Below are 27,856 nucleotides of genomic sequence, written 5' to 3'. Positions count from 1 at the left end.
TGGAACGGAACATAGTTTCAGCCATTTGGCCAATTTCAGAACTAAAAACCTCAGAGCTCCATTGGCTTTCTAGTGAACCATCGCTCAATTTCAATACTTCAAACCTTAGCTCCATTGGCTTTCTAGTGAACCATATGATCAGATAACAAAGCAATCAAACCTGCACCCCCATATCAGGGAGATGCCGGGTGCAAGTGCAACAACTGCAGACGCCAATGATCTTTCTTTGTGAAAATATATATATGTACAATATTACCTTCAAATGCTGAATGGACAACGGACTTCAGCTTAAATAACTTAAATGTGCCTCAATAGGAAACCTATCTCTCCTACAAAAATTTGAGCCACTGGGCATTAACCATTTTACTCAGCTAGATGCTCCAGCAGCAGTAGCAGCACCTTTATCATATTCTCGCTGTTCCTCCTTGGCAAACTCTTCAATCAACATACGTTGTCTCTGAGTCAAATTCCTGTAAAAGATACAAAATCCATTGCTCAAAAATCATACTCAAACTTGTGAAAAAAAACATCCAATGCTGTCTGGCTCAAATTTGCCAAGAAAATATAAGATCAATGAGACTGAGAACTTACGAGGGAATGCTGACATTAAAATGCACATATTGATCCCCATATGAAGCAGAGCTCCTTGTTCTAATCCCTGCAAGAGAATACAAGTCAGAATTTTAGTATATGAGCATCAAGTTTTGTGTAAAAAGAAATGCATTGCTTCATCCACCAGTAGATTAAAAATCTATTAGCCTCATCTACTAAAATTTCTCACAGCCTCAACCTCGCAGATTAAAAATTTATCAGCACCAGTGATGAACAGACACGTAAGATTTTGTGCATCACAAGAAGAAATTTGTGATTTCTCTGAAAATAAGTCCAAAGAATGGAAATTGCAATTTTTCTTTTCTTTTCTTTCAATTCATATGGAAAATAGAGAAGAAAACCAAAAGACATTGCAGACACAAGCACAACTTTGCAGTTCTCACCTTTTTTCTTCAGCACGACCTTCTGACCATGTTGGGTGCCTGGGCGGATCTGCAAAGCAAAGACAAGTTAATCATGCCACCCAAGTTTTTGGACTATGAAAAAACAGTTTCTCAAGGAAACCCAACAGTCATTCTTTGTGCCAAAGTATATCTAAGAATACAAAGAGGATATTTGAGAGAAGCAACACAGATCCTACTCCACTTAGTAGAGATGTTTAATAATGGGATATTTTGTGTAATCTTCATGCAAGAATTTGTTTTACTTTGGGGTAAATCAGATTAGCTGAACAAGATAGCTGTGCAGTGGGCTGTGGAACCAATGATAATGCCCCATGCCAATCATAAAATGCATGGGGCCCACAGTGAGAGATTGAATGGTTGTGGGCCCCATGTATCTTATGACTGGTGTGGGGCATTATCATTGGTTCCACAGCCCACTAAACAACTATTGCATTCAGCTAATCCTACTTCATTTTGGCCTTTGGAAGTAGGTTATGTCTATAGGTTTTTTGGAGGTTTGGATTCTGTGGATTGGTTGGGTTGTCAGTCTTGGGAGTTTGGGGGTTTGAAGATGTTCTGTTTGTAATCTTGGGTGTGGGTATGGTCAGCGATGGGAATCTTCTATGTTTATTTATGGTTTGTGTAGGGCTGAGAAAGAAGTTGGATATTTGGGTCTGTTTTTTACTTCTTTTTATTTTATGGTTCATTCCTTATTGTCTCTGTTGTAATTAAACTTGTTCACAGGCCAGGCTTTACCACTTATTAAGTGTAGAGAACACTGATGTGGTCCCCACAGTATTCGTATGGCAGCAATATTTCTGTTAGATATGACAGTGTTAGTTGGTAGTTATTTCAGCTTTATTTTTAGTTATTTCTTGTTCTATTTGCCATGTAAGCAATAAGGGCAATTCAGCCCTTTTACAGTTAGCCAATAGTTATATAAATACTAATAGAGGGTCAGCAGAAATTATGACCTTCTCTCTCTCTTTTCTGAAACTCTCTTCGTGTACTTCTTCTCTTCCTCTCTTCTCTTCTTCTTCTCTTCAATGTTTTATCCTTTTTTTCTTTTTAATTCAAGACTGATTGTAGTCTAGATTGACTACTTGGTATCAGAGCCGACCTAGGAGCTCTTATGCTAGTTTGATTAGGCCGACTGCTTGAGAACCTCCTAGGTTTGGAAGTTTTTCAACAAGGAAGGAGGATCGGCTGATTCTTGGAGGTTACTGGTAGTGTGTGGCTGCTACTAAAGAGATTGTAGAAGTCTGGGAGAGTTCCGGTAGTCGGGAAGAATCAGAAGAAGCTTCAGATTCTCAAGATTAGGATTTTGCATCAACCAGAAGGTGGTGGCCAGAGATTTTTTCATAAAGTAAGTTTTTTTCTTGTGATTCCTTTTAGAAAATATCATCTTGGTTTAGTCTGAGAGGTGCGGCTGGAGAATTTTTGTGTTTTCTTTAGGGTTTTGAGAGAAAACCCTAAAATTCAGAACTGTTATTTGTTTCAGATCAGAATTTGAACTGGTTTCATTCAGAACTCTGTTTTCTGTGTTCTTTGGAAGACCTAGGCCGGCTGTTATTAGTTGTTTGGGTGTTGTTTCTCCTATTACAGTAATTAAAAAAATGGTTTTTTTATTAATTCTTGGTCAAGAATGGAGTTCAAGAGTCAAGGGAAAGGTGTTTCTGAGACTAACAATTCTGGTAACATGTCTGAGAATAACTTTCAGATTACAGCAGTTAAGTTTGATGGATCAAACAAACTAGAATGGGCATCAATCGACCATGATGGCCATTGGGGGTAGGGGAAAACTGAGCTACTTGTTGGGAGATGTGAAAGAACCAACTAAGGAGGACCAAACCTATACCAAATGGGTTTAGGAGAACTATTTGTGGACGAAAACAGCTAAGGAAATCTGGGATGTCATGAAAGAGACCTACTCCCAACCCCTTAATGTTGTTAGGGCTTATGAACTGAAATGTGAGGTTAACAACCTTAAGCAAAGAGAGAAACCAGTCTCGGTTAATTTCTCTACACTAAAATCTTTGTGGCATGAAATTGACCACCTAGAAACACTTGAGTGGGAAAGCCAGAAGGATGCACAGACTCATAGAAAGCAGGTTGAGACTAATAGGGTGTTTGAGTTCCTAGCTGGTCTGAATCCTGAGTATGATATTATGAGATAGCAACTACTGACAAGAGACAATGTGACCCTATCACAAGCCTACTCCTTAGTGCATAGTGAAGAGACTAGGAGAAAGGTTATGATGCAGCATCAGCCCTTCCCACCATCCTTGGCAACAGTCAAACCTAAGTCTGGGGGTGATACGGAGAGGGATATAAAGAAGGAAGACAAGCGGGATCTAGTATGTGACATTGCAAGAAACACAAGCATACTAAAGACACCTGTTGAAAGCTGCACCCTCATTTAGTCCCAACAAAACTCAGGAACAAAAGGGGTAATGCTAATATGGCTGTTAATACTGATTGTGCCTCCTCATTAGGCACAAAAGGCACACCCCTAGACATCCTAGCTGCTGTCTGGGCTGCCCTGACTCAATCATCTCAGTCGCCACCAGCTCCCACATCAGCTTTTGCTCATTCAGATACTCGGGCCTCAACTTATCATGCTTCAACTCCAAGTAACACTGAACATTGTTGGGTAATAGACTCAAGTGCATCTGACCATATGACTGGCTTGCCATCACTATTCACTATCTATCACTTATCTTCTGGCAGAAATAAAGTGTCCATTGTTGATGGTTCCCTTGTTCCCATTTCTGGCAAGGGAGACATCAAGTTGTCTAATGCCATCTCCTTATCTTCAGTTCTACATGTTCCTAAGCTTAATACTAACTTGTTTTCAGTCAGTAGCATTACAAAACATCAGAATTGTTTAGTAACCTTTTTCCCTGACCGATTTGTTTTTCAGGACTTGGAGACAAGGAAGGTGATCGGGATTGGCCGTGAGACGAATGGGATTTATCTGCTTGGAGAGAGTTCACATTGGGAAGATAGTGAAGATAGGAAGTCTTTTGTTTCTCAGTCTATTAGTCAGGTTATGCTTTGGCATAACCGATTGAGTCATTTATCTTTTCGGTCTTTGAAGATTTTGTTTCCTGATTTATTTGAGTCTGTTCAAATGTCCAGTTTGAGATGTGAGAGTTGTGAGCTTGCAAAGCATTGTAGAACATCTTATTCATTGTGTAATAAAAGAAGTAATAGTCATTTTGATATTGTGCATACTGATGTTTGGGGTCCGTATCACATCACTGCTATGGGGGGGTACAGATATTTCTTGTTGTTTGTTGATGACTATACCCGTTTTTCTTGGGTTTACCTTATGCGTTCTCGAGATGAGGTTCCTACTTTGACCCGGATCTTTCATCAGATGATTTTAACCCAATTTGGGGTCAAAATCAAAATCTTCATATCTGAGCGAAAGAATACTTTGCCAACCAATTAGCCTCTTATTTGCTTGACCATGGGATTATCCACCAAAGTACTTATCCTCATACACCACAGCAGAATAGGGTTGCTGAGAGGAAGAATAGGCACATATTGGAGGTGGCCAGAAGCATCATGTTTAACTCTAATGTGCCTATTCATTTATGGGGAGATGCTATTCTTACAGCAGTGTATCTCATTAACCGAGTTCCTTCACGGGTTCTTGTCATGAAGCCTCCATTTACCCTCCTATACCCTGATAAAGACCTGTTTATTGTTCCCCTTAAAACCTTTGGTTGTACTTGCTTTGTTCAAATTCTTGGGCCTCATCGTTCCAAATTTGATCCTAAGGCCTCCAAATGTATTTTTCTCGGTTATGCACAAATTCAAAAGGGATATTGCTACTATGAACCCACTTTTGGGAAAAGATTTGTCTTTATGGATGTTACTTTCTTCGAGGATGTACCCTATTATCCTAAGGTTTCTCCTCAGGGGGAGAGTAGTGAGTGTGGGGTTAACTCATCAGAAGTTCCTTTACCTGTTCCATTAAATGATGAGGGATGTAATGGGGAGGGGTGTCAAAGGTGCCGGGATTTGAGAGTCTATCACAGGCAGTGGAGGCAGGTTGATTTCGGTCATCAGCAGTCCAAGCCAGCCCCAGTTCCTTCTACAGATCCAGATCCAGGTACTACAGTTCCTTTATCAGATCCAGGTTCCACTGAGATACCTTCCACTGTTGAGCCCTTACCTCCTTTGGATGACCTTGACCTCCCCATTGCAGTCCGTAAAGGCAAACAGTGTTGCACCACATCCACAGTCCACTGCATTTCCCAATTCTTGTCCTATGATCACTTGTCCCCCTCTTACATGTCCTTCCTCACATCTATTGCTGATATTCCTATCCCCAGAACAGTGCAAGAGGCCTTGTCAGTTCCTGAGTGGAAAGATGCAATGAAGGTTGAAATGGATGCTCTTCTAAAGAATAATACTTGGGAGCTAGTTGATCAGCCTAAAAGGAAGAAACTAGTTGGATGTAGATGGGTATTTACTGTGAAACATAATGTTGATGGTTTCATTGAAAGGTATAAGGCCCGGTTAGTTGCAAAGGGATTTACTCAGACTTATGGTATAGACTACTTGGAGACTTTTGCTCTAGTAGCAAAGATGACCATTATTAGAGTTTTATCATCCCTTGCAGCCAGTTACTCTTGGCCCTTGTTCCAGATGGATGTTAAAAATGAGTTCCTTAATGGAGACTTGCAGGAAGAAGTCTACATGCAGTTGCCTCCTGGATTTTATGATGCAGACACATGAAAGAAGGTTTGCCGGTTGAATAAAGCCTTGTATGGACTCAAACAATCCCCTAGAGCTTGGTTTGATAGATTCAAACAAGTCCTTGAAAGGTTCGGCTATGTACAGGCCCAGTTAGACCATACATTGTTCATTAAGAGTGGATCTTCCTTGACCTTGCTTGCTATATATGTGGATGATATTGTAGTGACAGGGAATGATAATGGTGAGATTGAATCTCTCAAACAACTTCTTCATCAAGAATTTGAGGTGAAGGATCTGGGAGAGCTACGATACTTCTTAGGTATTGAGGTAGCTAAGTCTAAACATGGGATTTTTGTTTCCCAAAGAAAGTATGTTCTAGATTTGTTGGAACTGGAAAGTGAGATGTTAAGCCTACAGATACACCTATTGAACAAAATCACAAGATCAGTGCAGAGGGTGGAGAGCCACTTGAAGATAAAGCTATGTTACAACGGTTAGTTGGAAAACTCCTTTGTCTTTGTCTCACACAACCGGACATCAGTTATGCGGTCAGCGTTGTTAGTATATGCACTCTCCTAGGACTACTCACTTGTAGTTGAGAGGATATTAGCATATTTGAAGAGGTGCCCAGGTAGAGGTATACTATTCAAGAATAATAATCACATGAAGACAGAGGTTTATACAGATGCTGATTGGGCTGGGAGTATTGATGATAGAAGGTCTACCTTTGGATATTCCGCTTTTGTAGGAGGTAACCTGGTCTCCTGGAGGAGTAAGAAGCAAAGTGTTGTTTCTCGTTCTAATGCAGAAGCTGAATACAGGTCCATGGCTAATGGTGTGGCTGAAATCACTATTTGAGTTGGGTATTGCTTATGAGAAGCCCTTAATGTTGTATTGTGATAATCAGGCTGCTATTAATATAGCTCATAATCCGGTACAGCATGACAGAACTAAGCATATTGAAGTAGACCGACATTTTGTCAGAGAAAAGGTTTTCATCTCAAGAAGTGTGTCTTCCGTATATTACCTCCAACATGCAGCTTGCAGATCTTCTCACCAAGGTTGTTCCAAGGAAGAAGTTAGAGGCAGATCTATGCAAGTTGAGAATGACAAAAATCTATTCCCAACTTGAGGGGGAGTGTAGAGAACACTGATGTGGACCCCACTGATGCAGCTTGCAGATCTTCTCACCAAGGTTGTTCCAAGGAAGAAGTTAGAGGCAGATCTATGCAAGTTGGGAATGACAAATATCTATTCCCAACTTGAGGGGGAGTGTAGAGAACACTGATGTGGACCCCACTGATGTGGTCCCCATAGTGTTCGTATGGCAACAATATTTCCATTAGATATGACAGTGTTAGTTGGTAGTTATTTCAGCTTTATTATTAGTTATTTCTTGTTCTATTTGCCATGTAAGCAATAAGGGCAATTCAGCCCTTTTACAATTAGCCAAAAGTTATATATATACTAAGAGAGGGTAGGCAGAAATTATGACCTTCTCTCTCTCTTTTCTGAAACTCTCTTCGTGTACTTCTCTTCCTCTCTTCTCTTCTTCTTCTCTTCAATGTTTCATCCTTTTTTTCTTTTTAATTCAACACTGATTGTAGTCTAGATTGACTACTTTAAATATTAACAAAATATCCAGGCTCGAGGCCGAGCCCAAGTCTATAAAGCCCAAAGCCCAGTGTAGTAGTGCACATTATGCAATATCTTAGTTCTATCTTCTAATTTCATATTTTTGAGTTGTTCATATCCAATCACACATTTTGCACATCAAAAATATTGCTGCCCAAAATACAATTATACACCTTGGTTGAAAAAAAATCACACAAAATACAAAAAGGCAAAATAGTATTACAAGTTATTACCTAATACCTATTACTAATATATATATTTTTTATTATTTATAATATTATCAATCTGGGTCTAAAATGGGCTGGGCTAGGCAAACTTGCTAGGCTACCCAGCCCATGGACAGGTCTAATTGTAATAATGTAATCTTATTCTCTTCTTTCTTAAGCTATGTTTGGTCTGAAGGAAAACGTAGGGAAAGGAAGGGAAAAGCAGGGAAACCTAATACAAGGTTTAAAAAGGTTTTCCTACCTTTCTCTTCTTTTCCCTACTTTTCCTTCAAAACAAGCACAACCTAACAAATTTTCTTTTTTATTCACTACACAAAAAAAAAGAAAAATTCCTTGAGTCAAGTAAAATGTGTCTCATTCAATTGCACTAGCATGTGACACATGCATATACATTGCATGTACAACTTTAAGAAATCCCATGTATCATATAGGACCAAGGTGGAGGTGAAGAAATGATGAAAGGACAAGAAATGAAAATAAAAGTGAAAAAGAAGTGCAAAATCCAAAAGTAAATAGAGGTGGACAATTGCATTAATGGTAAAAGGATAGTCTCACTGCTCAATGTGATAAACATGCATTAGATTTCAATCCAACCTTGAGAACAACATCGCCTGTTAGAGTAGGGACCTGGATAGTTCCTCCTAGAATTGCCTGCACAAGAGCAAACAGATCACTTATAAACCCCTTGAACAAGGTTAAAGATCCTGAATGTGAAACTAGAGGGGAGTATTGGACTGGGCTGGCAAGAGGCCCAGCTTTACATATAGGCAAAAAGTTGGGACCAGGCTGGCTCAAGTCAGCCTGGGCCTGGCCCGGCCTAAAAATACATTTATGTACGTATTATACCATGTACTAAATACACATGTACTAAATAATATATAGAAGAATTAAGAATCAAATCATTTTAGTTGTTTGGTTCATTACCTAATCAAGTGGCTCCAAACCATAACCCCGAAACTAAAATTTCATTCACTAGAAACCCAACCCAGTATGCATTATTAGTTCAGGCTAACACAATTCTAATACACCAAATTGGGATTGGTTTGAGCTTAGCATCTTGGACCAACTTCGGACCTCATCATCCCAGCCCAAAGCCAGAGTCTTCATGTTTGGGCTAGGTCTGGTCTAACTTAGCCCAGCCAGGCAATAGTGTTCATCCCCAAGGTTCAAAGTATCAATACACCTTTGTGTATAAGCATAGGAGCTTCAGTGCTTTGAACCATACTCCTTTTATTTTTTTTAGTGTTTTTCAAGTTTCAGTTTTAAACATATCTTTATATATTATTTAAAAAATGGGTTCCAGAAAACACCTGTAAACAGGTGTACGGGGACCAAATGATGCAATACGACACGCCCGATACGGGGCATATCGTATTGATACTTTGTTGCTCATCCCTATGTGGAACTGACTCAGGCTCCCCCTAAAAAATGGCACATTCGAGTCAAAGATCATCCAATATTTCGACTTTAACTGTTTAATAAATAATTTGCAAATGCAATGACTTTGTGGTTCTCCATAGAGAAGCATGAATACCACCCACAGAAAATATATTTCTATCAATAATAGAACATCTAAAGGAAATATCTCATATTAGACTTATTAAAACTTTTTGCCTTCCATTGTATAGAACATATTAATTTTTCCTGGAACATACAGGAAAGGTTCAGTTTGAAGTACCTGAGTGAAACTAATAACAGTGTCAACATGGATGTCAGGACCTTCTCTTCGGAAAACAGGATCTTCCCGGACCTAGAAAAGAAAAATGACATTAAATTTTGGGCAACAAAGAAGGTATGGCAACTTTCATCACAAACATAAAACATCGAAGATAATAGAAATTAGAGAAGTCACCTTTATTGTAACATAGAGATCACCGGGTTGATTGCCATCAGGATCTGCTCCACCACTTCTAAACACCTTCATGGTTTCATTATCATCCACTCCTATATGCACCAAAGAAACCAAAGAAATTAAACATTCTTGTTAACTGCAAGAAGCACACAATAGAAGACAGAACTGTTTTCCCCCTTGGGACCCTTATGGTTCCATGTGTAAGTACATGGTAACTGCTTCCTGTTGGAAAGCACAGAAATAGGGATATGTCAAGAACTTGATGATGAGAATGAGACAACCAATCATATCAATGCTATTACATTGTTTATATGGGAACATACCCATCCAAAAATGGCATAGATTCTAAGATAAATGAAGATGATTAAAAAACCATGCCTTCAACAAACTTCTTTTATAGGTAACAATTAATTTATTAAAGATAAACAATAAAGATGTACAAAGCTTGCATAGTTGCTTAAGTTTATATTACAATTGAGCCAAAAAAAAAACAAAATTGATTTCTAATTTGGCCCTTGTTTGACTCAAGTATCAGCCAAACTATTTGCTGAAGCGTACACACATTGAATCCTTAGGCTCAGTTTGAAAGGAGTGCAAATACAAATATGTACAGTGCAAAGCCTTGTATTGCATATTTCTAAACCTGTATTTGCACCATACATATTTGTATTTGTATTCTTCCCAAGCTGAGCCTTAGAAACCAACTATTGAGTATTGACCAGAAAGACAAAAAAGATAATGTTCATTTTAGCCTATCAAAAGGAAAGAAGGTAAGAATATTCATTCATTCTATTAAAAATTTCCAATGGAATGAGTAGAGCTTAAAATGGAAAGTTCAGTTACACGAGTATAACATATTCTCAACTATAGAAAGTCAGAAACATATTACCCCATCTTTCCCAAAGAAGACGTTTTCCCTCTTTGAAAAAAAACCCATATTTTAAGAACTATTTTGGTGCACTGTGTCTATTTATCCAAATTTCTTGTCTAACAATATTCTCTAATCACCTGGTTTTACAACATAAATAAAACACAAAAAGGGAAAAAAAACTATTTAAAAATTTGGCAAGGGGCAATATGAAATAATGAGAAATCCTGATGCATTACTTCTCAATGAACAAATGCCAAAGGATAAAGAAGAACCACAAAGTGGGCATCCTGGTGGAATGAATGGAATACATTTAAGCAGAAACAAAAAGAGAAACAAAATAGACTGCTTAAATGGATATATTAGCTTCTCATTTCAAACCACAAGGAAATGTTCTAAGACATGTACTTGGATGGAACAGGAAAAACAACTACATTTAACTCTACTAAAGCAGGAATTGTTGCCAAACTTACCAAACAGATTTCCTAGTAACTATGCTTGTGATTATCATGTGAGTTGCTTGGCCAACTACATAATTTAGGTCAATATTTTTTGTCATTAAACTCATTAGGGGTGGGCCTGTGGTTTAAGTCCCACCCCTAAATAGGGCAGAAGACCTACAGGGTCTCAGAGTTAGTTTATAGCTTATGCTGCTCAAAAAGCATCTGACGGTTACAGTAAGGGAATCTAATACTTACAACGAGATGGTAGAAGAGTCAATTTATCATGTTATTAAGGAACAGAGGACATTAGACAAAGCCAATTAAAAGTGTTCATTCAAATGTTTTGCCATTAATCACTTACGAAAAATGACCAAAAAAGCATGAAAAGGTAGTTGAGAACATTGTAAGTTTGGTTTCAATTTTCTTCTTCTGGTTTATCAAATTAATACTAAATCTTCATTCTACCTGCTATCTTTAAGCAATATGGACATTATTGGGTTGATCTTCCATAGTCTAGTAACTGCAACAAAGCCAGACCAATCTACCTCTATTGATCAGTCAATCTCTCATCCAGGCTTTGAAACATTATTCTAAAACAGTACTAAAAATAAGTGAAAATCAGAGGAAAATACATTTTAACCTCTCAAAAAGAAGACCATGTGTAAAACAATAAAATATAAGATAATGGAAAAAATGCCACCTTAATGGCTTTTTCTATCAAATATAAGCTCATTACCCAACAAAGGAACAAGAATAAGAGAATAAGAAAAGAAAAAAAACAAAAAAACAAGTAATCAGAATAACCACATGCAACCAGAAGTGAAAGAGACAATTCAAACTCACCTGGTGCAATATCCAACTTGACAGACTTCTGTCCCCTCATAACGCGTTCACCCTTGCATGACTTGCAGAAGCTCTGTAGACAAAATATACAGAACACAATTATATGTAATAGTTCAATAATAGAAGCCATGAAAGTTTTTAAGAAAAAATAAAAATAAGAAAAATGAAATGAAAGATGACAGATACCAAATAAGCACTACTGGTGTGATTTAATAAATTTCTTCATTCATCAAAAAAAAAAAAAAAACACTACTGGTGGCACCTGAATAACTACAAGCAAGGTCCAAAGTATCACAATTGTATTGGTTTTTGAACCCACCAAAACACTGTTTACAGCGTTTAGAGTGTCTTTATGTTTAAACATAAGAATCCCTCCTAACATGTTTATGGTTGAACCTCAGTTTAAAAAGTTAAAAAAAAAAAGAAAAAATAAAAGATTTTCATTTTTTTGAATCACACAACATGCGGTTTTTGCATATTGCACATATTGATACTTTGAACCATGACTACAGCTGATGGCTAAAAAACATAGAACTTAGACCTTTAGTTTCCATGTAAAAGTCCATATTACATTTGGAGCATAAGCATGCATCAGATCAAAAAGCACGTCTGATGATTTAAAACTCTCCTTAATAGGCTATTTTCTCCATTTTGGAGGTCAACTTTCCTGACTGCAAATAAATTTATCTTGGTAGAGTATATCCTAAAATAATGGAGTTAGGTCTTCAAACCAGCAAGAATAACACATCATTTTCTTATGAATTACTCTTAGAATCAACTATCCAAAACAGAATTCACCATTCCACCATTGTGAGAAAGCAACATAACAGAATTCTTCATCTGTGAGACAAATCCAGGGCCTGGCTCTCTTCTGAGAAGGACATTGAAGGTGAAGTTATCCCCCACTTTAATTCTATCTTCACCTCCTCTTATCCAAACAGTGATATTGGTTTTCTCCAAAACCTCCAGGCCCACCTCTTTGACGAGACAATCCACAATCTTACCAGCCCTTGACTGATGAAGAAATCAATCAAGCCACCTTCTCTATGGGACCCCATAAATCTCCTGGTCCAGATGGCTTCCCCAGTGTGTTTTTTCAACATTATTGGAACATCATCAGCTTGGATGTTACTACAGTAATCAAGGAATGCTTTCAAAATGCTTCAGCCCCCTCCCTCATTTCTGTTGTATTTTCTGCTATTTACTTTTAATAAAAGCTCTGTTAATTATCCAAAAAAATGCTTCAGTCCCAGCTTACCTCAACTGGACCCATATTGCTCTGGTCCTGAAGTTGAAGAATCCTGTCAACATGCATGGCTATCGGCTTATCAGCCTCTCAAACACTCTTATCAAATCCTCTCTAAGTGCATGGTGAATAGATTGAAACCCTCCCTCAACATATTGATTGATTCCGCACAAACAGTCCTCATCCAGATCTAGAACAGAGCCACCTCTGAGAATACTTTCATTGCTCATGCTACTTAAAGCACCTCAAGAGAGGCAACAATTTCCATATGAAACTAGATATGAACAAAGCTTCTGATTGATTGACTTGAATGGCCTTCTTTTTTAGTCATCCTTCAGCCATTGGGGTTTCCTGCCCCATGGATCAATTTCAATCAATTTTGTTTCCACAATGAGTTACTCAATCCTCATTAACGGCTGCAGCAAATGCAATATAATTCCCCAAAGAGGTACCAGACAGTTCTTCAAGGCCTTAAAATCGGCAGATCAGCTTCAGTTCCACCTTTTCTTTGAAGATAACACTATCCTCTTCTTGAAAACTATCATCATCAATGCCAACTTTCTTAAGCAGATCTTAGACACTTAGGGATCACCTTCAGCTCCAACACAGCTCAAGAATTCTGCAAAATTATCTCCAAAATCCTCCACATTCCTGAGGCTAAAGGCCAAAGCAAATATCTAGGAGTCCCCACGGCAATTGACAGGAGAAAAGTCAAACCCTTTTCATTTATTCATGATCAAGTTATAACCAAGCTCAATAGTTAGAAGAGTTTTAACCATACATAAGCTAAAAATGACGCCCTCCTTAAAGTCATCATCTCCTTCTTCCTAGCTTACACTCTATGCAACACTTTAGACTCCCTAAAAGCCTTGTTTGAAGATACAAAACAAGTGTGCTTCCTTCTTTTGGGGCCAAAAGGCCGGTGAGAAGAAGATTACTTGGATCAGTTGTAAGAGATCTTTCGGGTGGTCTTGGCTTCCAGGATTTATGGCTCTTCAATTCTGCCCTGCTTGCCAAAACAGCATGGCATCTCCTCCATGATGATCACTGCCTTTGGGCAAATCTAATGAAGCCCATCTATTCTACCTACAGCTCCCATCTCAAGGCTACTACCAGGGCAATGCCTCCTAGGGCAGGTGAATCCTTCAATCTAGGCTCGATTTTATTGAAACAAGGCATAATTTGGAAGGTGGGTGATGGATAAAAAATCCAAATATGGAGTGACCCCTGGATCACCTCATTCCTTGGGCAAAGAATCATTACCCCCAAGCCTCCTAACTATACCCTCTCTACGGTGTCTGACCTCATCCTTCCTAGAGCCTGCAAATGGAATGAGCCGCTTTTTTTTTTGATAAATCAAATGGAATGAGCCATTAATCAGAGGTCTTTTATCCAATGCTAAAGTTGTAGCCATTCTCTTTCCCTCTCAGTTGGTAAGACCCCCAGGACACTGTTACTTTGTCTCTTCACAGAAGGGGCAATTATACTATTAAGTCTGGTTACCACCTAGCCTGGCAACTAGACAGTCAAAACCTCAAGCAGCCCCAACCCTGTGGAAAGTCATTTGGAAACTCAAAGACACCCACCCCCAAGTGGCAAATTTTATTTAGAGAAGCTGCTCCAATGTCATTGCCTCTTGCCATGGAGTGAACATCCCTCTGTTGTCATTGTAATGATGCCCTTGAGGACACTATCCACATATTTCTCCGTTGCCCCTTCTCCCAGGCTATCTGGTTCGCATGCCCCCTGCATATCCAAACTGATAGCATTCATGTTTCTCACTTTGCAGATTGGGTTGAGACCGGATTCCTCTATAATGACCAAAAGCTTTCGGCTCACCTAATTTCAAATGGTCACTCCCCTAACCCTCTTATAGTCATGAATCATAGTGCTTCTCTTCTCATGGAGCTATTCCTAGTCCTTCCAGAGCCCTCCTTGCTCAATTAGCCTCTGCCCCAGCCGGCCCTCTAGTCCCCTCCTGATTGAAAGTGGCTCAAGGTCAGATGTGACGCTAGCTCCTCCCCTTCCTCTTAGGTAGTTGGCCTTGCTTGCATCATCCAAGACCAGCAGGGTCCCCTTATCGTGATGAGAGGCTTTCCCAACTGCAGCTTATCGATGGACAACACTAAGAGTAGAGCTATCAAATTGGTTTGCCTAGAAGCTTCCCGCCTTGGCCATTGCAACTTCATAGTAGAATCAAATGCTCGTGGAGTCCTTGATGCTCTGGTTGCAAAAGACTGGCAATTAGGGTGGCTCATATTCTAGCCCAGCAAGCCCATCACCAACAGTTTTTCTTCTATGATAGCTCTCTTATCCCTAAATGGCCTGCTCAGACTTTGGTTCATGAATACTATGTATTTCAGCCACCTTCATTGAACAAAATCCCTCATTTTCTACCAAAAAAAAAAACTATCAAGAGCATAGTGTATATGTATAATAATATGATCTAATACAAATATTTGCGATGTCTCTTCATTTCTTTTTCTAAGTTTGAATCTAATCATTTATTTGAAGTACAACACTGAACTTTCCAAAACTTAAATGCCTTTTCAGCTTCTAGTAAGATATAAATGTCTTTTCAAAATTTAAATTTCAAATTTCAAAATAGACAAGGAGATAATTAAATGGGTTGTTTAGAAAATGACATCTAGTTGTATTGGAAGTTGAAAACTAGACATTTTGTCCCACATCGGATAGGAAGAGTAAGGGAGCAACAAGAACTCAACTATAAAAGAAAAGTTGGGATACTTAAAATTGGATTTTTCTCAGATTTTTTGGCTAGGACAGATTTTAGGCCCAGGATCCCGTCTGGGCCCTAAAGCCCTTGACGTAGATGCTAAGCCTGGCCTGACCCATGATCACCTCTAATAATAGGTTCTAACACAGTAGAACCATTAGGTAATAACATGTAGCTATGCCTACATAGTAATAAGTACACTGATAACAGTACAATAAGGTGCCTTGTGATTTTTATCACCTAGGTGGGTGCCTAATCACCTAGAAGATGCCTTTTTTATATGAGCCATGGCATTTAGACAAGGTGCCCAAGTGAACTTTATCACCTAGGCAATACCTTGACAATAAGGTGCCTTGTGATTTTTGTCACCTAGGTGGGTGCCTAATCACCTAGAAGATGCTTTTTTATAAGCCATGGCATTTAGGCAAGGCGCCCAACCAAGTGAACTTTATCACCTAGGCAGGTGTAGGGCACCTAGGAAACACCTTGACAACCATGGTATATGCTTGATATGCAAAATGCATGGATTTCCCCAAAATACACCACATACAGAACATGATTTTTCAGCATACAAACAATTAGAATAAGCTCATTCATGAAGATATCTAATATTTCGCATCTTGTAAAAGAAACAAAATGCAGTTGCTCATCGAAGCATAGTTGGTACAGTAATGCATACACAGAGGTGAGGTTAATGTCACAAACTAAATCAATAACAGAAATCACAGAAATACCGACTGATTCCACAAGATATATGTGAAGTGAAATAACTGTTTTGATTTTTTACAAGGTTACCAAGTGAACAATGTATCAGATCCATTCAAAACAATAATTCAACAAACAGACACATTATGCCATCATACCGTTACAGTTTTTCCAGTTCCACCACAGTGTGTACAAGTGGTCTGCAACCTAAATGGTCCCTTTTGCATGAATATCTGTGCATGTGACAGATAACCCCATCAATTAGTCATAACAATATACACAATAATGCAGATGCGCATACATACCCATAAAAGAAAATGGAAGAAGAAAAACCAAATGCAGAGAAAATAGTGTCTTTGCAGAAAACTGACCATTCCAGAGCCCCTACAAGGTCTACATGTTTCTGGCCTGGTCCCAGGAGGCACACCAGTTCCACCTGCAAAAAATAGTTACATGAATGTTAAAAGAAATATAATTATGTTATAATTCAACCAATCTTACAGAGCTAACAGAACTGACAACAATAATTAAAACTTGCTAAGAGGAAAGATAATTATCATACCACAAGTTTCACAAGGTACAGCAGCTTGGAATGTCACAGTTTTAGTGCAACCCTGGACAGCTTCCATGAATGATAGCTCAAGCGAAACCTATGCAAAAATAATAATAATGAGAGTGAACATCAAAGAAACAAAAGGATAAACTTTCAAATCAACCAACTTCATGATGGTATCAAGTCACGAACTATATATATGTGTATATATATACATATATATATATAACATGACATTCAAACCTTGACATCTTGCCCACCGAAGCCTCCCTGATTGAAAATATTCTTGAAGAACTGATCTCCGATGAATAATGCCCCAAATCAAGCATACAAAAGACCAAATAAGATGTCAAGTTTCAGATTAACAAACTGAAGCTAAAATTTCTAGAAGAACAGATGCATTACAACCTAAACCAGATTCAGTACATGATAAAATGAGAACTAGGGAGTGAAATAATCAAAGTTTGGCTTAAATTTAATATCAAGGGCACATAGCAACTAGTGATCTTAACAGGTTGAGTTCAGTCAGATAAAGTTAGATCTGGACTCAACAAGAATACACATTTATGAAATCCAGTTTCAAGTTTGAATCTGATAAGTATGTTTCAGGTTGACCTTTTACCTTATCTGTACATGCAAGTTCTCAACAAAATCCACAACAATGCTTTTCAAAAGACTTGGATCTACATTCTAATATAAATAACAGTATTCTAATATAAATAACAGTATTGTGAAGGATCCAAAAAAAACCAAGCTGGATCCCAAGGCTACAAAGGGAATATTTTTGGGGTACTCTCCTACACAAAAGGGGTACAAGTGTTATGATCCTGTCTCCAAGAAAAAGTATGTCACCAGAGATGTAGTCTTTTTTGAGTCTCAACCCTATTTCCAATCTTCTCAGAATCCTCTTCAGGGGGAGACTAGTGGATTGGAAGAGGATTCTCATTCTCCCTCCTTTTTTGTTCCCCTATCTGACTCAGGTCTTCCATCACCTTCCACTACTCCTAGCTGTGACATTCTGAGTCAACCTAGTAAGGCTCCAAATGTGCCAGTTACTCCTCCAGCAGCTGTTCCTGAAGATTCTAGTAGGCAACAGGAGTTACTTACCTACAACAGAAGGAAAAAGGGCTCTCAACCTCATGACTGCAACCAGTTGGACTCAGATCAATTTGTCTCGGCAATTCAAGGTAATTCTGACTCACATACTTCGGATTTGGATCTTCCTATTGCTCTTCGTAAGCCTGTCTGTTCTTGTACCACCCGGCATCCCATAGCTGATTTTGTTTCTTACTCGCAATTATCTCCTGCCTATCACTCTTTTGTGTCTGCTCTTTCCTCTGTACGTGTTCCTTCTAGGTACTTAGAGGCAGCATCTGATCCAAGGTGGAAAGAAGCTATGAATGAAGAGATGAAAGCCCTAATGAAAGCAAGAACTTGGGAATTAGTGGACCTGCCAGAGGGGAAGGGCACTGTTGGGTGCAAGTGGGTATTTACAGTAAAACACAGGGAGGATGGGTCAATCGAGAGGTACAAGGCCAGACTTGTGGCAAAGGGATTTACTCAAAAGGAATGAATTGACTACAAAGAAACCTTTGCCCCAATAGCAAAGCTCAACACAATCCGGGTTCTATTGTCACTTGCAACAAATTTCTCATGGGAACTTCATCAGCTGGATGTGAAGAATACCTTTCTAAATGGTGATCTTCATGAAAAGGTATTCATGGAACCTCCACCAGGCTATGATGTTGGCAAGAAGGTGTGTAAACTAAGGAAAGCATTATATGGTTTGAAGCAGTCTCCCCGGGCATGGTTCGAGAGACTTTGTATGGCCATGAAGAAAGTGGGGTACACTCAGAGTGGTGCAGATCATACCTTGTTTACAAGGAGACAGGATAGCAAGCTTACGGCACTCATTGTTTATGTGGATGATATGGTGATTACCGGGAATGACTTGGAAGAGATAAAGAGACTGAAGGAGTTCCTAGCTTCAAAATTTGAGATCAAAGACTTGGGAAATCTGAGATATTTTATTGGGATTGAAGTTGCTAGATCAAGAGAATGAATCTACATATGTCAGCAGAAATATGTGCTAGATCTCCTAGAGGGAACAGGCATGATGGGATGCAGGCCAGCAAACACTCCAATAGAACAGAACCATGGCCTACAAGAATCAATGGGTGAGGACTACTGTGATAGAGAGAGATACCAAAAATTGGTAGGAAAGCTGATATACTTATCCCTTACTCGGCCAGATATTGCCTATGCAGTGCATGTTGTCAGTCAATTCATGCACTCACCAAAGATCCCTCACATGAGAGCAGTTGAAAGAATTCTCAGGTACTTGAAAACTTGCCTAGGGAAGGGAATTCTATTCAAAAAAAACAGTAAACTTGAAATTGAAGCCTACAGTGATGCAGATTGGGTTGGGTCTGTTGGAGACAGAAAATCAACCTCAGGTTACTATACATTTGTGGGAGGAAACCTGGTCACATGGCGCAGTAAGAAGCAGAATGTAGTGGCTAGATCAAGTGCAGAAGCAAAATATCGAGCTATGGCCCACGGGGTTGCTGAACTCTTATGGCTCAGAACTCTTCTTAATGAGCTTAGCATTAAGGCTGAAGGTCCTCTCAGGCTTTATTGTGACAATAAAGCTGCCATCAACATTGCCAACAATCCCGTGCAGCATGACAGGACAAAACATATTGAAATTGATCGACACTTTGTTAGAGAGAGAATTGTCTCGAGAGAACTCTGTGTGCCTTATACTCCATCTGAGATGTATTGACTAAAGGGCTGGCAGCAGCAAAGTTCAAGGACATACTTGGCAAGCTAAACATGATTGATATCCATGCTTAGCTTGAGGGGAAGTGTTGGATTGAAGTCTCTTTATGTATGAGTGTTCAACTAATAAGAGTTCTCATTAGCCTATACTTAAGTTTAAGTTATCCTGTACTAGGCCTGTGTTAATGGGCCTAAGCATGTTCAATGTTTTAAGTTGTCTGGATGTCCCATCGCTAATCAGGGGCATTCCAATAATTCCTTGTATCATTGTACTACATTCTAATATAAATAACAGTATTGTCGACTGAGCTATTCAGTTCGACATTCACAGTATTTCAAAGGTCTTCTTCTCTTCTCTACTACTTCGAATACAGCTCCTAAGCTCACAAAGACTACAACATATGAAACTCTAGCAGCTGAGTTTATGAGACCATAAGAAAGAGATTATGAGGCATGCCCAAAGACCTGACAATTGAGATTCCACCAACACCAAGGTGTATGGTCTCCTTAGTAATGTCATCCTCATATCCCCACAAATAACATCAATCAAGTTTTTGAAAAAAAAATTATATAAATTAGTAAAGCTGAATCCCTATTTGTCACCTGTGAAGAAGGTGATAGTGAAACATGTTTTCATTTTCAGCTGTCATGGTGCCATGTGCACCAACTTTTTGCACTTACCAACAAGAGCATAAACCATGAATTTTAGTTTAGGAGGTTCTCACTCTTCTAGCTTTACACCTATAACAATATTTTTAGATAAATAACATGACTTATTGTATTAGCATCAAACTCTCCTCACTACACAAAATCCTGGACAGCAGGCCAAGTATATAAAGCCACCTTTTACTAGAACCAAACTTAAAGAGAAATTACAATTTCATTTCTGGCCCAGGTGATCCCCATAAAAGACTTTCCCTTACATCCCTCAATTTTTGCTAAGCTAACTACCTATAACAATGAGCATTAGAAAGAAAATAAAAGATATTCAATCCCTTTAATTAATGAAAAGTTAAGAAATATTATATTAATATATAAAAAGATGAAGACATCAAGAGTAGAACTTTTACATCATTCATTCCACCACCATTAAAGATGTCCTCAAACGGGTTGAATCCAGGTCCAAATGGACCACCAGGACCACCTCCATGAGCATGCTCTTCAAATGCATCGGGACCAACCTGAATATTTTATACAAAAGGAATATCATGATAACAATTAGAAAGATAGTTATAGTAAAACAACCAGAAAAATCATAAATACAGACAAAACCTTGATAACAATATAGCAATACCAAATATAAAACTGAGATTTAAAGAACAGCTAGAAGTAGTTGTGCTTGAGCCAAATCAACATATGAAGTTATGAACAGGAAATTAAGAGATGATAGGCATATCCTCATTGCTTTTTATGGAAGAGATGATGCACAAATGAGAAGATATGAACTAACCATTTCCCCCACATTAACACATACTAGCAGTTTTCATATATCATCATCATCTTTTTTTTGATAGATTTCATATATCATCATCATCATAACACATGATAAGCAATGACCTAAGCCTACTCCCAACTATATGGGGTCAGCTTCTAATCCTCTTTCTTTTCTTTTTTTTTTTTAATCAGCAAGAAATTTTATTAAAAATGTAGCAAAGGTTACAATCAGTTACAAAAGCTTCTAATCCTCTTTCACCATTCTATTCTGTTTAGTTCCATATCCATTCTTAAATTATGAGTGCTTAAATCCTTTCTTACTACAACCTATGTCCTTCTTGATCTGCCCCTAGCCCTTCTAGCCTCTTCAACATGCAAGAGATCACTTCTTTTTATGGGTGCTGTAGATGGTCATCTATGCATGCTTTTTTTATTGGAAACGCTAACTTCATTAAATAACTAAAAATAACTTTCCAGATTTAAATACAACTATCGACCCCTAAGTAGGTGTTGAGCCCCCAGTTATCTTTCTTACAAAACTGCCCAGAACATACTCTCCCTCACAGTCCCTTGTTTAGCCAACAGGTCAGCTAAACCATTAGCTGATCTCCTTGTCCATTTGAAGCATGCACCTATCTCCCTTGTTATATTGTGGATTTCCCTTATGGGCTGTCTATAAATCCAGGCTCTCAACTTACCAAATTGCAGCCACTCAATCAACAATTTAGAGTCACCCACAATCTCAATTTGGTGTAACCCCATCTATGCATGTCACCAAACCATCTCAGTCTTGCTCTCATTTTATCACCTATTGGAGCTACTCTTAGGTTCCTTTGAATGATGTCATTTCTGACCCTATCCTTTCTAGTTTTTCCACTCATCCATCTCAGAATATCATTAACTTAATTCATACATGAGAAAAAACAATGGTATTGAGATACAAGGCTCTTCTATTTATTAAGACATCTTAGCAATGTTGATAATTTAACAAGCCACTTCCCACAAAAAGGATTTATTCATTAAATTATTTGTTTTCTTTTTTTTTTTCTTTTTGAGGGGAAAAAGAAGGTTTCTAAGGCTCAGTTTGGGAAGAGTGCAAATACAAATATGTACAGTACAAAACTTTATACACGGTATTTTTAAACCTTGTATTTGCAGTGTACATATTTTCTCTTATCAGCAATCAAAGGCGTTTCATTTCATTAAGAGAAAAGATATTACAGATTCATAATAGAGTAGATAAAAGTGAACTACAGTTTTTTCCAATTTACAGAGATCATCCCGAGTCTGCCCAGAATAGTTGATCCCTATGTGCCTATTTGCAGTGTACATATCTGTATTTGCACTCTTCCCAAACTGAGCCTAAAGGGATGGGGCCCATATTCCGAAGTCTCCACCAAGGAAGTTGAGAATATCATCTGTAACATGATCAAATAGATTGGCAGGTCCCAAGTACTTGGGATCCCTAAGAACCCTTCTAAAATTAAAACCAGAAAGACAAAAAGGTGATGAAACCAATGGTGGTTGAGAAATAACATCTTTAGCATGGTCAACATGATTGACATGTCCCAAGTATTCATGATCTCTAAGACCCCTTATGAAACTAAAATCAAAACAGAGACACAAAGTGTTGACACCATGGATGACAAGGAAGTTTTTGGTAGGCTAGGAAATAAATCCTAGGAAACATGATACAAAGTATATAATCCTAACAAAGGGCCTCCCAAAATTTTACTCCATCCTCAGGCTGTGGGTCATGTGGCTTGATCACCCACATTTCCTAGAGTGGGTAGAAGAGAAGTGGGGTGAAATACAAGTAGAAGGGTCAGCAGGTTTTAGACTGGTCAAGAGGCTCCAATAGCTGAAAGGGGAAATCAGGGTTGGAGTTCAACAGTTTTAGGGGATAAAGGAAGAAAAAAGAAGGAAATATTAGAAAAAATGGCTCTCTTGGACAGGTTGGAGGAGGAAGGAACTACTTCTCGGGAAGAGGAGATTGAAAGGGAAAGGCTGGGTTATGAATTAAAAAGAATAATTTACAGAGAAAGGGAGAAATGGAGACATAAATCAAGACTGACATGGCTGAAAACAGGTGATAAAAACACTGCCTTCTTTCATGCCTACAATAATGCTAGGAGGAGAAATTTTATCTCTAGAATTCAGGTGGGGGAGGAGATGGTGGAGGATTGGAATGTAATTCAAAGCAAGGTGGTAGATTTTTACAAGAATTTATTTTCTTCAAGAATTTGGAACTGGATGTCTATTGGGGAGATGGCTCCAAGGAAGCTTAGTGATGTCTCAGCAACCTGGCTTGAAAGAGATTTTGATTTGGGAGAAATTAAGGAGGCTTTGAAATGAATAAATGGGCCGGGTCCAGATGGATTTAATTTCTCGTTTATAAAGGCATGTTGGAATATGCTAGAGAATGAGTTTGATCAAATGTTCAAAGAGTTCCATAGGGAAAAGTCTCTGGAGAAAACGGCTAATGCTACATGTATATCATTAATCCCAAAGGAGGGTGGCGCGATAGAGATGAAGGATTTCAAGCCAGTTAGTTTGATCAGCAGCACTTACAAAATATTAGCCAAGGTTCTGTCAAAAAGATTGAGGAAAGTGCTTCATGAGGTGGTGGGGTAATCTCAGATGGCTTTTGTGGAAGGTAGACAGATTTTGGACGGAGTTTTAGTAGCAAGTGGATGTATAGATTCCAGAATAAGGAATGGAAGAGCTGGGTTGGTAATGCAAGATTGACATTGAGAAAGCCTAAGACCATGTGGAGTGGGGATTTCTAGAAGAAATAGTGAAAAATACAAAGGCTGATGGGGTTTAGCAAGAAGTGGAGGAGATGGATGTTTGCATGTATATCTACAGTGTCATATTCCATTCTTATTAATGATATCTCTTCGGAATTCTTCCAAGCTTCAAGGGGCTTAAAGCAAGGAGACCCTCTATCTCCCATGCTCTTTGTCTTGGTTACGGAAGTTCTGAATCTATTACTAGAAAGAAGTGGGCAGTTGGGTCTAATTGAAGGCTTCAAAGTGGGCAGAGATGGACCATGTATCTCTCATCTGTAATAAGTAATATGTAGATGATACCTTGATTTTTTTGGACGCTTCACTTGAGCAGGTTTTAAATTTGAGGGCAGTTTTGGAAAACTTTGAGCTGTTGACAGGGCTGAAGGTGAACCTATGAAAAAGTGTTTTCATTGGAGTTGGGAGGGTTGAAAGGGAGGTTCTAATGGAATGCACTGACGCCTTTGAATGTAAAATTGGAGAAGTCCCCTTGATATATTTAGGGATGCCAATTGGGGGATCCTCAAAATCAGATGCATTATGGAGGCCAATTATGGAAAGATAAGAGAAGAGGCAGGATGGTTGAAAGGCAAAATACTTATCTTTGGGGGGAAGAATAACATTAAAGAGTGTTCTCTCAGGACGACAGACTTACTACTTATCCTTACATAGGATTCTGTCACAAGTGGCTGAAAGAATTGAAAAAAATCAAAGGGATTTTCTTTGGGAAGGAGTGTGAGGAGGGTAGGGGAAAGAAGTTTCACTTGGTAAGCTGGGGAAAAGTTTGTAGACCAAAGGAGAAGGGTGGTTTGGGTTTTAGGAGAGTAAAGATTTTTAACAAGGCATTAATTGGAAAGTGGCTGTGGAGATTTGGCTTAGGGAGGGAGGAAAACTCATTAAGAAGGAAGAGTGGTGGTGGGTAAGTATGGGAGGGTGAGGTTTGGGTGGGAATCCAGGGAGGTGGGGTCTTCATATGGGATGAGTATATGGAAGGGGATCATGAAATTCAATCAGGATTTCAGGGGTCTAACAAGCTTCTCAGTTGGAAATGGAGCAAGAATCAGGTTTTGGGAGGATGATTGGTGCAGAGCAGGTAAACTGTGTGAGCTTTGTCCAAGTCTGTATAGGTTATCTGAACCTGAAATAACCATAAGCCAATGTTATGAGAGAATGGGGGAACAATTGGTCTGGTGTCCAAAGTTCAGGAGACCTTTGCTGGATAGAGAATTGGAGGAATGCATTACCCTTTTAGAGAGGTTAGAGAAAGTGAAGATCTCAGCTCGATCAAGGGATGAATTCTGGTGGAAAGAATGCTCAAATGGGAAGTTTTCTGTTAAAACTTGTTATATGGCTCTCATCAGAAATATTTCAGATTCAGATCAGGTAGATGTTGTTTGGGGAAATCCGGTTCCCCCAAGGACTGAAGCGTTTGCCTGGCTGGTTGCCATGGATGGTATTCTGACCATAAACCATCTCAAATCCAGGGGCTTCAGCTTGGCTAATATGTGTGTCATTTGCAAAGGACAGGAGGAATCTGTCAGTCATCTTTTTACCTCTTGCAAGATTGCTGAATTCTTGTGGAGGATATTTACTTCTATGTTTGGAGTCTCAAACTTTCAGCCAGGCATTGCTGCAGGAAAGCAAAAATGATTTGGAGCTATATACCGTTTGCAATTTGTTGGAATATATGGAGACAGAAGAGTTTTTGAAGAAAAATAGTGGAATTTGGACAAGATTGTGGCAGCTGTCAGCAACTTGGTTGCAGATTGGATTCTTGCAACTCCAGAATTTAAACATGTCTCTAGGGAAGATTTGGGGGATAATTTGGGAAATATCTTGGGATTCCGTCTCTGTAACCTGGATAGCTATTTTAATCTTTGTGCCTTGGTTGTCCTATAGTTCCAGTTTGTAAGTTATTTTCTTCTCTTTCTGGATCTTGATGGGTCCTTCTACCATTCATGGTGCTATTTCATCTTGACCTTCTGTTTCATTTAGTTGTAGGAGTCGTTATATCTGGATAATGGTTCCTTGTGCTATACTGCTAGTCTGTTTGGGTGGAGTGAAACCAGCGCATATTTGACAGAAAAAGAAATAATTATTACTAAGGAAGAAGAAAAAGAAAAATCCTTCATTCAATCAAATTGTGGATGGATGCTACTGGCTCGCTTTATGGGTTGGGCCCCTTTCCCTCAAAGAGTTGTCTTTTTTTTTTGTGAAAGGACTTTGTATTTAATTGTCTGTCCATTTTGGGTGTTGAGAGTGGGGTACTTCATCATAAAGAAGAGCAGTTTTCGTTTCCTATGTTATTATAATTAATAAAATCTTTTGATTACTCATAGAAAAAAAAAATAATAGGTGTGGTGAAAGAAAACAAACTCTGCACCTTGTCATAAAGGGCTCGCTTCTCTTCATCCTTTAGAACCTACAAGACAGCAAAAGATTAACCTTTTATTACCCTTTTAGAACCAATTATTGAGGGATGCATATGTTTACAAAATATTAAAAAAATATATTTGTTACAAGCTAAAGAAAAGAAGAATACCTCGTAGGCTTTTTGAACTTCCTGAAACTTTATTTCTGCATCTGCATCATCCTTGTTTGTATCCGGATGTAGCTTCTTTGCAAGCTGCACAATGCATGGAAAGAAATCATGGAAGGTATAAACCATCTGGTCGACGACAGCTCAATAATTGAAAAGGCTTACTATAATCAAAGTTCTGAAGGAGAAACCTACCGCATAGTAAGCTTTCTTGATTTCTGATGCACTTGCATTCTTGCTTACTCCAAGTATATCATAGTAATCCCTTGAGGCCATATGCATGGACCCTAACGAACATGCACAGATACATGTTTATTTAAGTTTTTTACCTTAAGGAATCAAAGAAGATTTCCATTAAGTATCCCATACATGTAGCACAGTAGAGAAATAAATAACTATAAAAGACACAGAAGAATAAACCATCAGAAGTGCAAGCAAACAGAAATTTTTGGAAAACCTGTTCCATGAAAGGACCTCCTGGGCCCCAAATTGCAATGTAAAAATAAACCCCATACTGCATCCTTTCGTTTCACTGCGGCATCAAAATGGCCCAAATCAATTGCAAGCCTCAACAAACAAATAGAAGATACCTCCGTTCACAACTATTAACGAGAGAATTCAAGCCTGAGTGTGAAAAGTCAACGTCGGATTACCATTATCCAAATTTTGCAATCCCAAAATCCGAGAAGAACTACAAATTCCGGAAGAAAATCCTCTGCAACCCCCTCCATGAACTGAATTATGGAACTGCTTAGGGGGGAAAAGAAGGAAATGAGAATTACCTCCACTAGAATCCACTTACAAATCAATCAATCAAAAACCCAACAAGGAAAATAGCATAGGAATATAACGGTATTCAATCCAATCAATAATATAATAACGATATCGAAAGAACCGTTGACGACCTCCAAACCCAAAGAACGTCGAGCAAACCAGTATGCCCACCTAGCACAACCAGAGCGCACCATTTCGAACTCGAGATTGAGAGCGAAAGAGCAGAGACGGTGGTCAAATCGGATGGGTAAAACTCCTAAATAACGGAAATACCCCAAGAGTTCGGGGGAAATATGAGCCCCCAGAACCAGCTCCTTTTTTTCTTCTCTGTTCGAATGGTCTAGAAAGCTCCATTTTTCTCTATAGTTTCCCGGAGACGGTTAGTTCCTGGTCTGCCCGTGGGACGGGAGTGCCCGTGGAAACCCTCTGCCGAGGAAATCCTATTGGTCCACGTCACTCTCTCTGTATATAGATTTGAGAAAAAGCACGTGCCCCAAACGCTTCCCTAATCACATCAGTCAGAGAAGGAGCGCCCCACAACGTCCCACATCACATCTCAGTCGTTTATTAGGAATATTTCCGGATGATAGTATAACAAATAATGAAACATCATTGGGAGATGTTCCTAATACAGGACGTTGTAGGGCACCCCTTGTGGGGGCTAATGTGAACTCAGCAGTCCTATTATGACCACGCCACGATTAAGGTTGTGATTGGATTGT

General features: G+C 38.8%; 1 protein-coding gene across 2 annotated transcripts; it reads right to left on the bottom strand.

Annotated features, from left to right (window-relative positions):
* On the bottom strand, positions 1-27,575 carry LOC104585999 (chaperone protein dnaJ GFA2, mitochondrial-like). Of its 2 annotated transcripts, none has more exons than XM_010243078.3 (18): positions 27,266-27,575; positions 27,014-27,107; positions 26,818-26,892; positions 26,556-26,647; positions 26,364-26,447; positions 26,205-26,243; positions 20,669-20,779; positions 17,061-17,111; positions 16,827-16,914; positions 16,636-16,700; positions 16,423-16,497; positions 11,577-11,649; positions 9,423-9,514; positions 9,249-9,320; positions 8,165-8,221; positions 996-1,044; positions 592-658; positions 1-470 (listed from the first exon to the last, which is right to left on the bottom strand). In XM_010243078.3, the coding sequence occupies exons 1-18, from the start codon at positions 27,326-27,328 to the stop codon at positions 368-370; spliced, it is 1,350 nt and encodes a 449-aa protein (XP_010241380.1). In that variant the 5' UTR covers positions 27,329-27,575; the 3' UTR covers positions 1-367. The 2 variants fall into 2 exon arrangements, with proteins under 2 accessions (XP_010241380.1, XP_088759326.1); XM_088903200.1 differs by having other exon boundaries at positions 27,306-27,471.
* Between the last annotated feature and the right edge of the window lie 281 nt (positions 27,576-27,856).

This window comes from Nelumbo nucifera, chromosome 4, assembly GCF_055504915.1.
Source record: "Nelumbo nucifera cultivar China Antique chromosome 4, China Antique-T2T, whole genome shotgun sequence".
NCBI classification, from domain to species: Eukaryota; Viridiplantae; Streptophyta; class Magnoliopsida; order Proteales; family Nelumbonaceae; genus Nelumbo; species Nelumbo nucifera.
This window is presented reverse-complemented; position numbering and strand designations above follow the sequence as displayed.

Coding starts and splice junctions, on each gene's coding strand:
- LOC104585999 (XM_010243078.3), bottom strand. CDS start 27,328: ATGGTGCGCTCTGGTTGTGCTAGGTGGGCATACTGGTTTGCTCGACGT. Junction 16,701..16,826: donor TGTACCTTGTGAAACTTGTG/GTATGATAATTA, acceptor TATTTTTTGCAG/GTGGAACTGGTGTGCCTCCT. Junction 9,515..11,576: donor CAAGTTGGATATTGCACCAG/GTGAGTTTGAAT, acceptor TGGTGCATATAG/GAGTGGATGATAATGAAACC.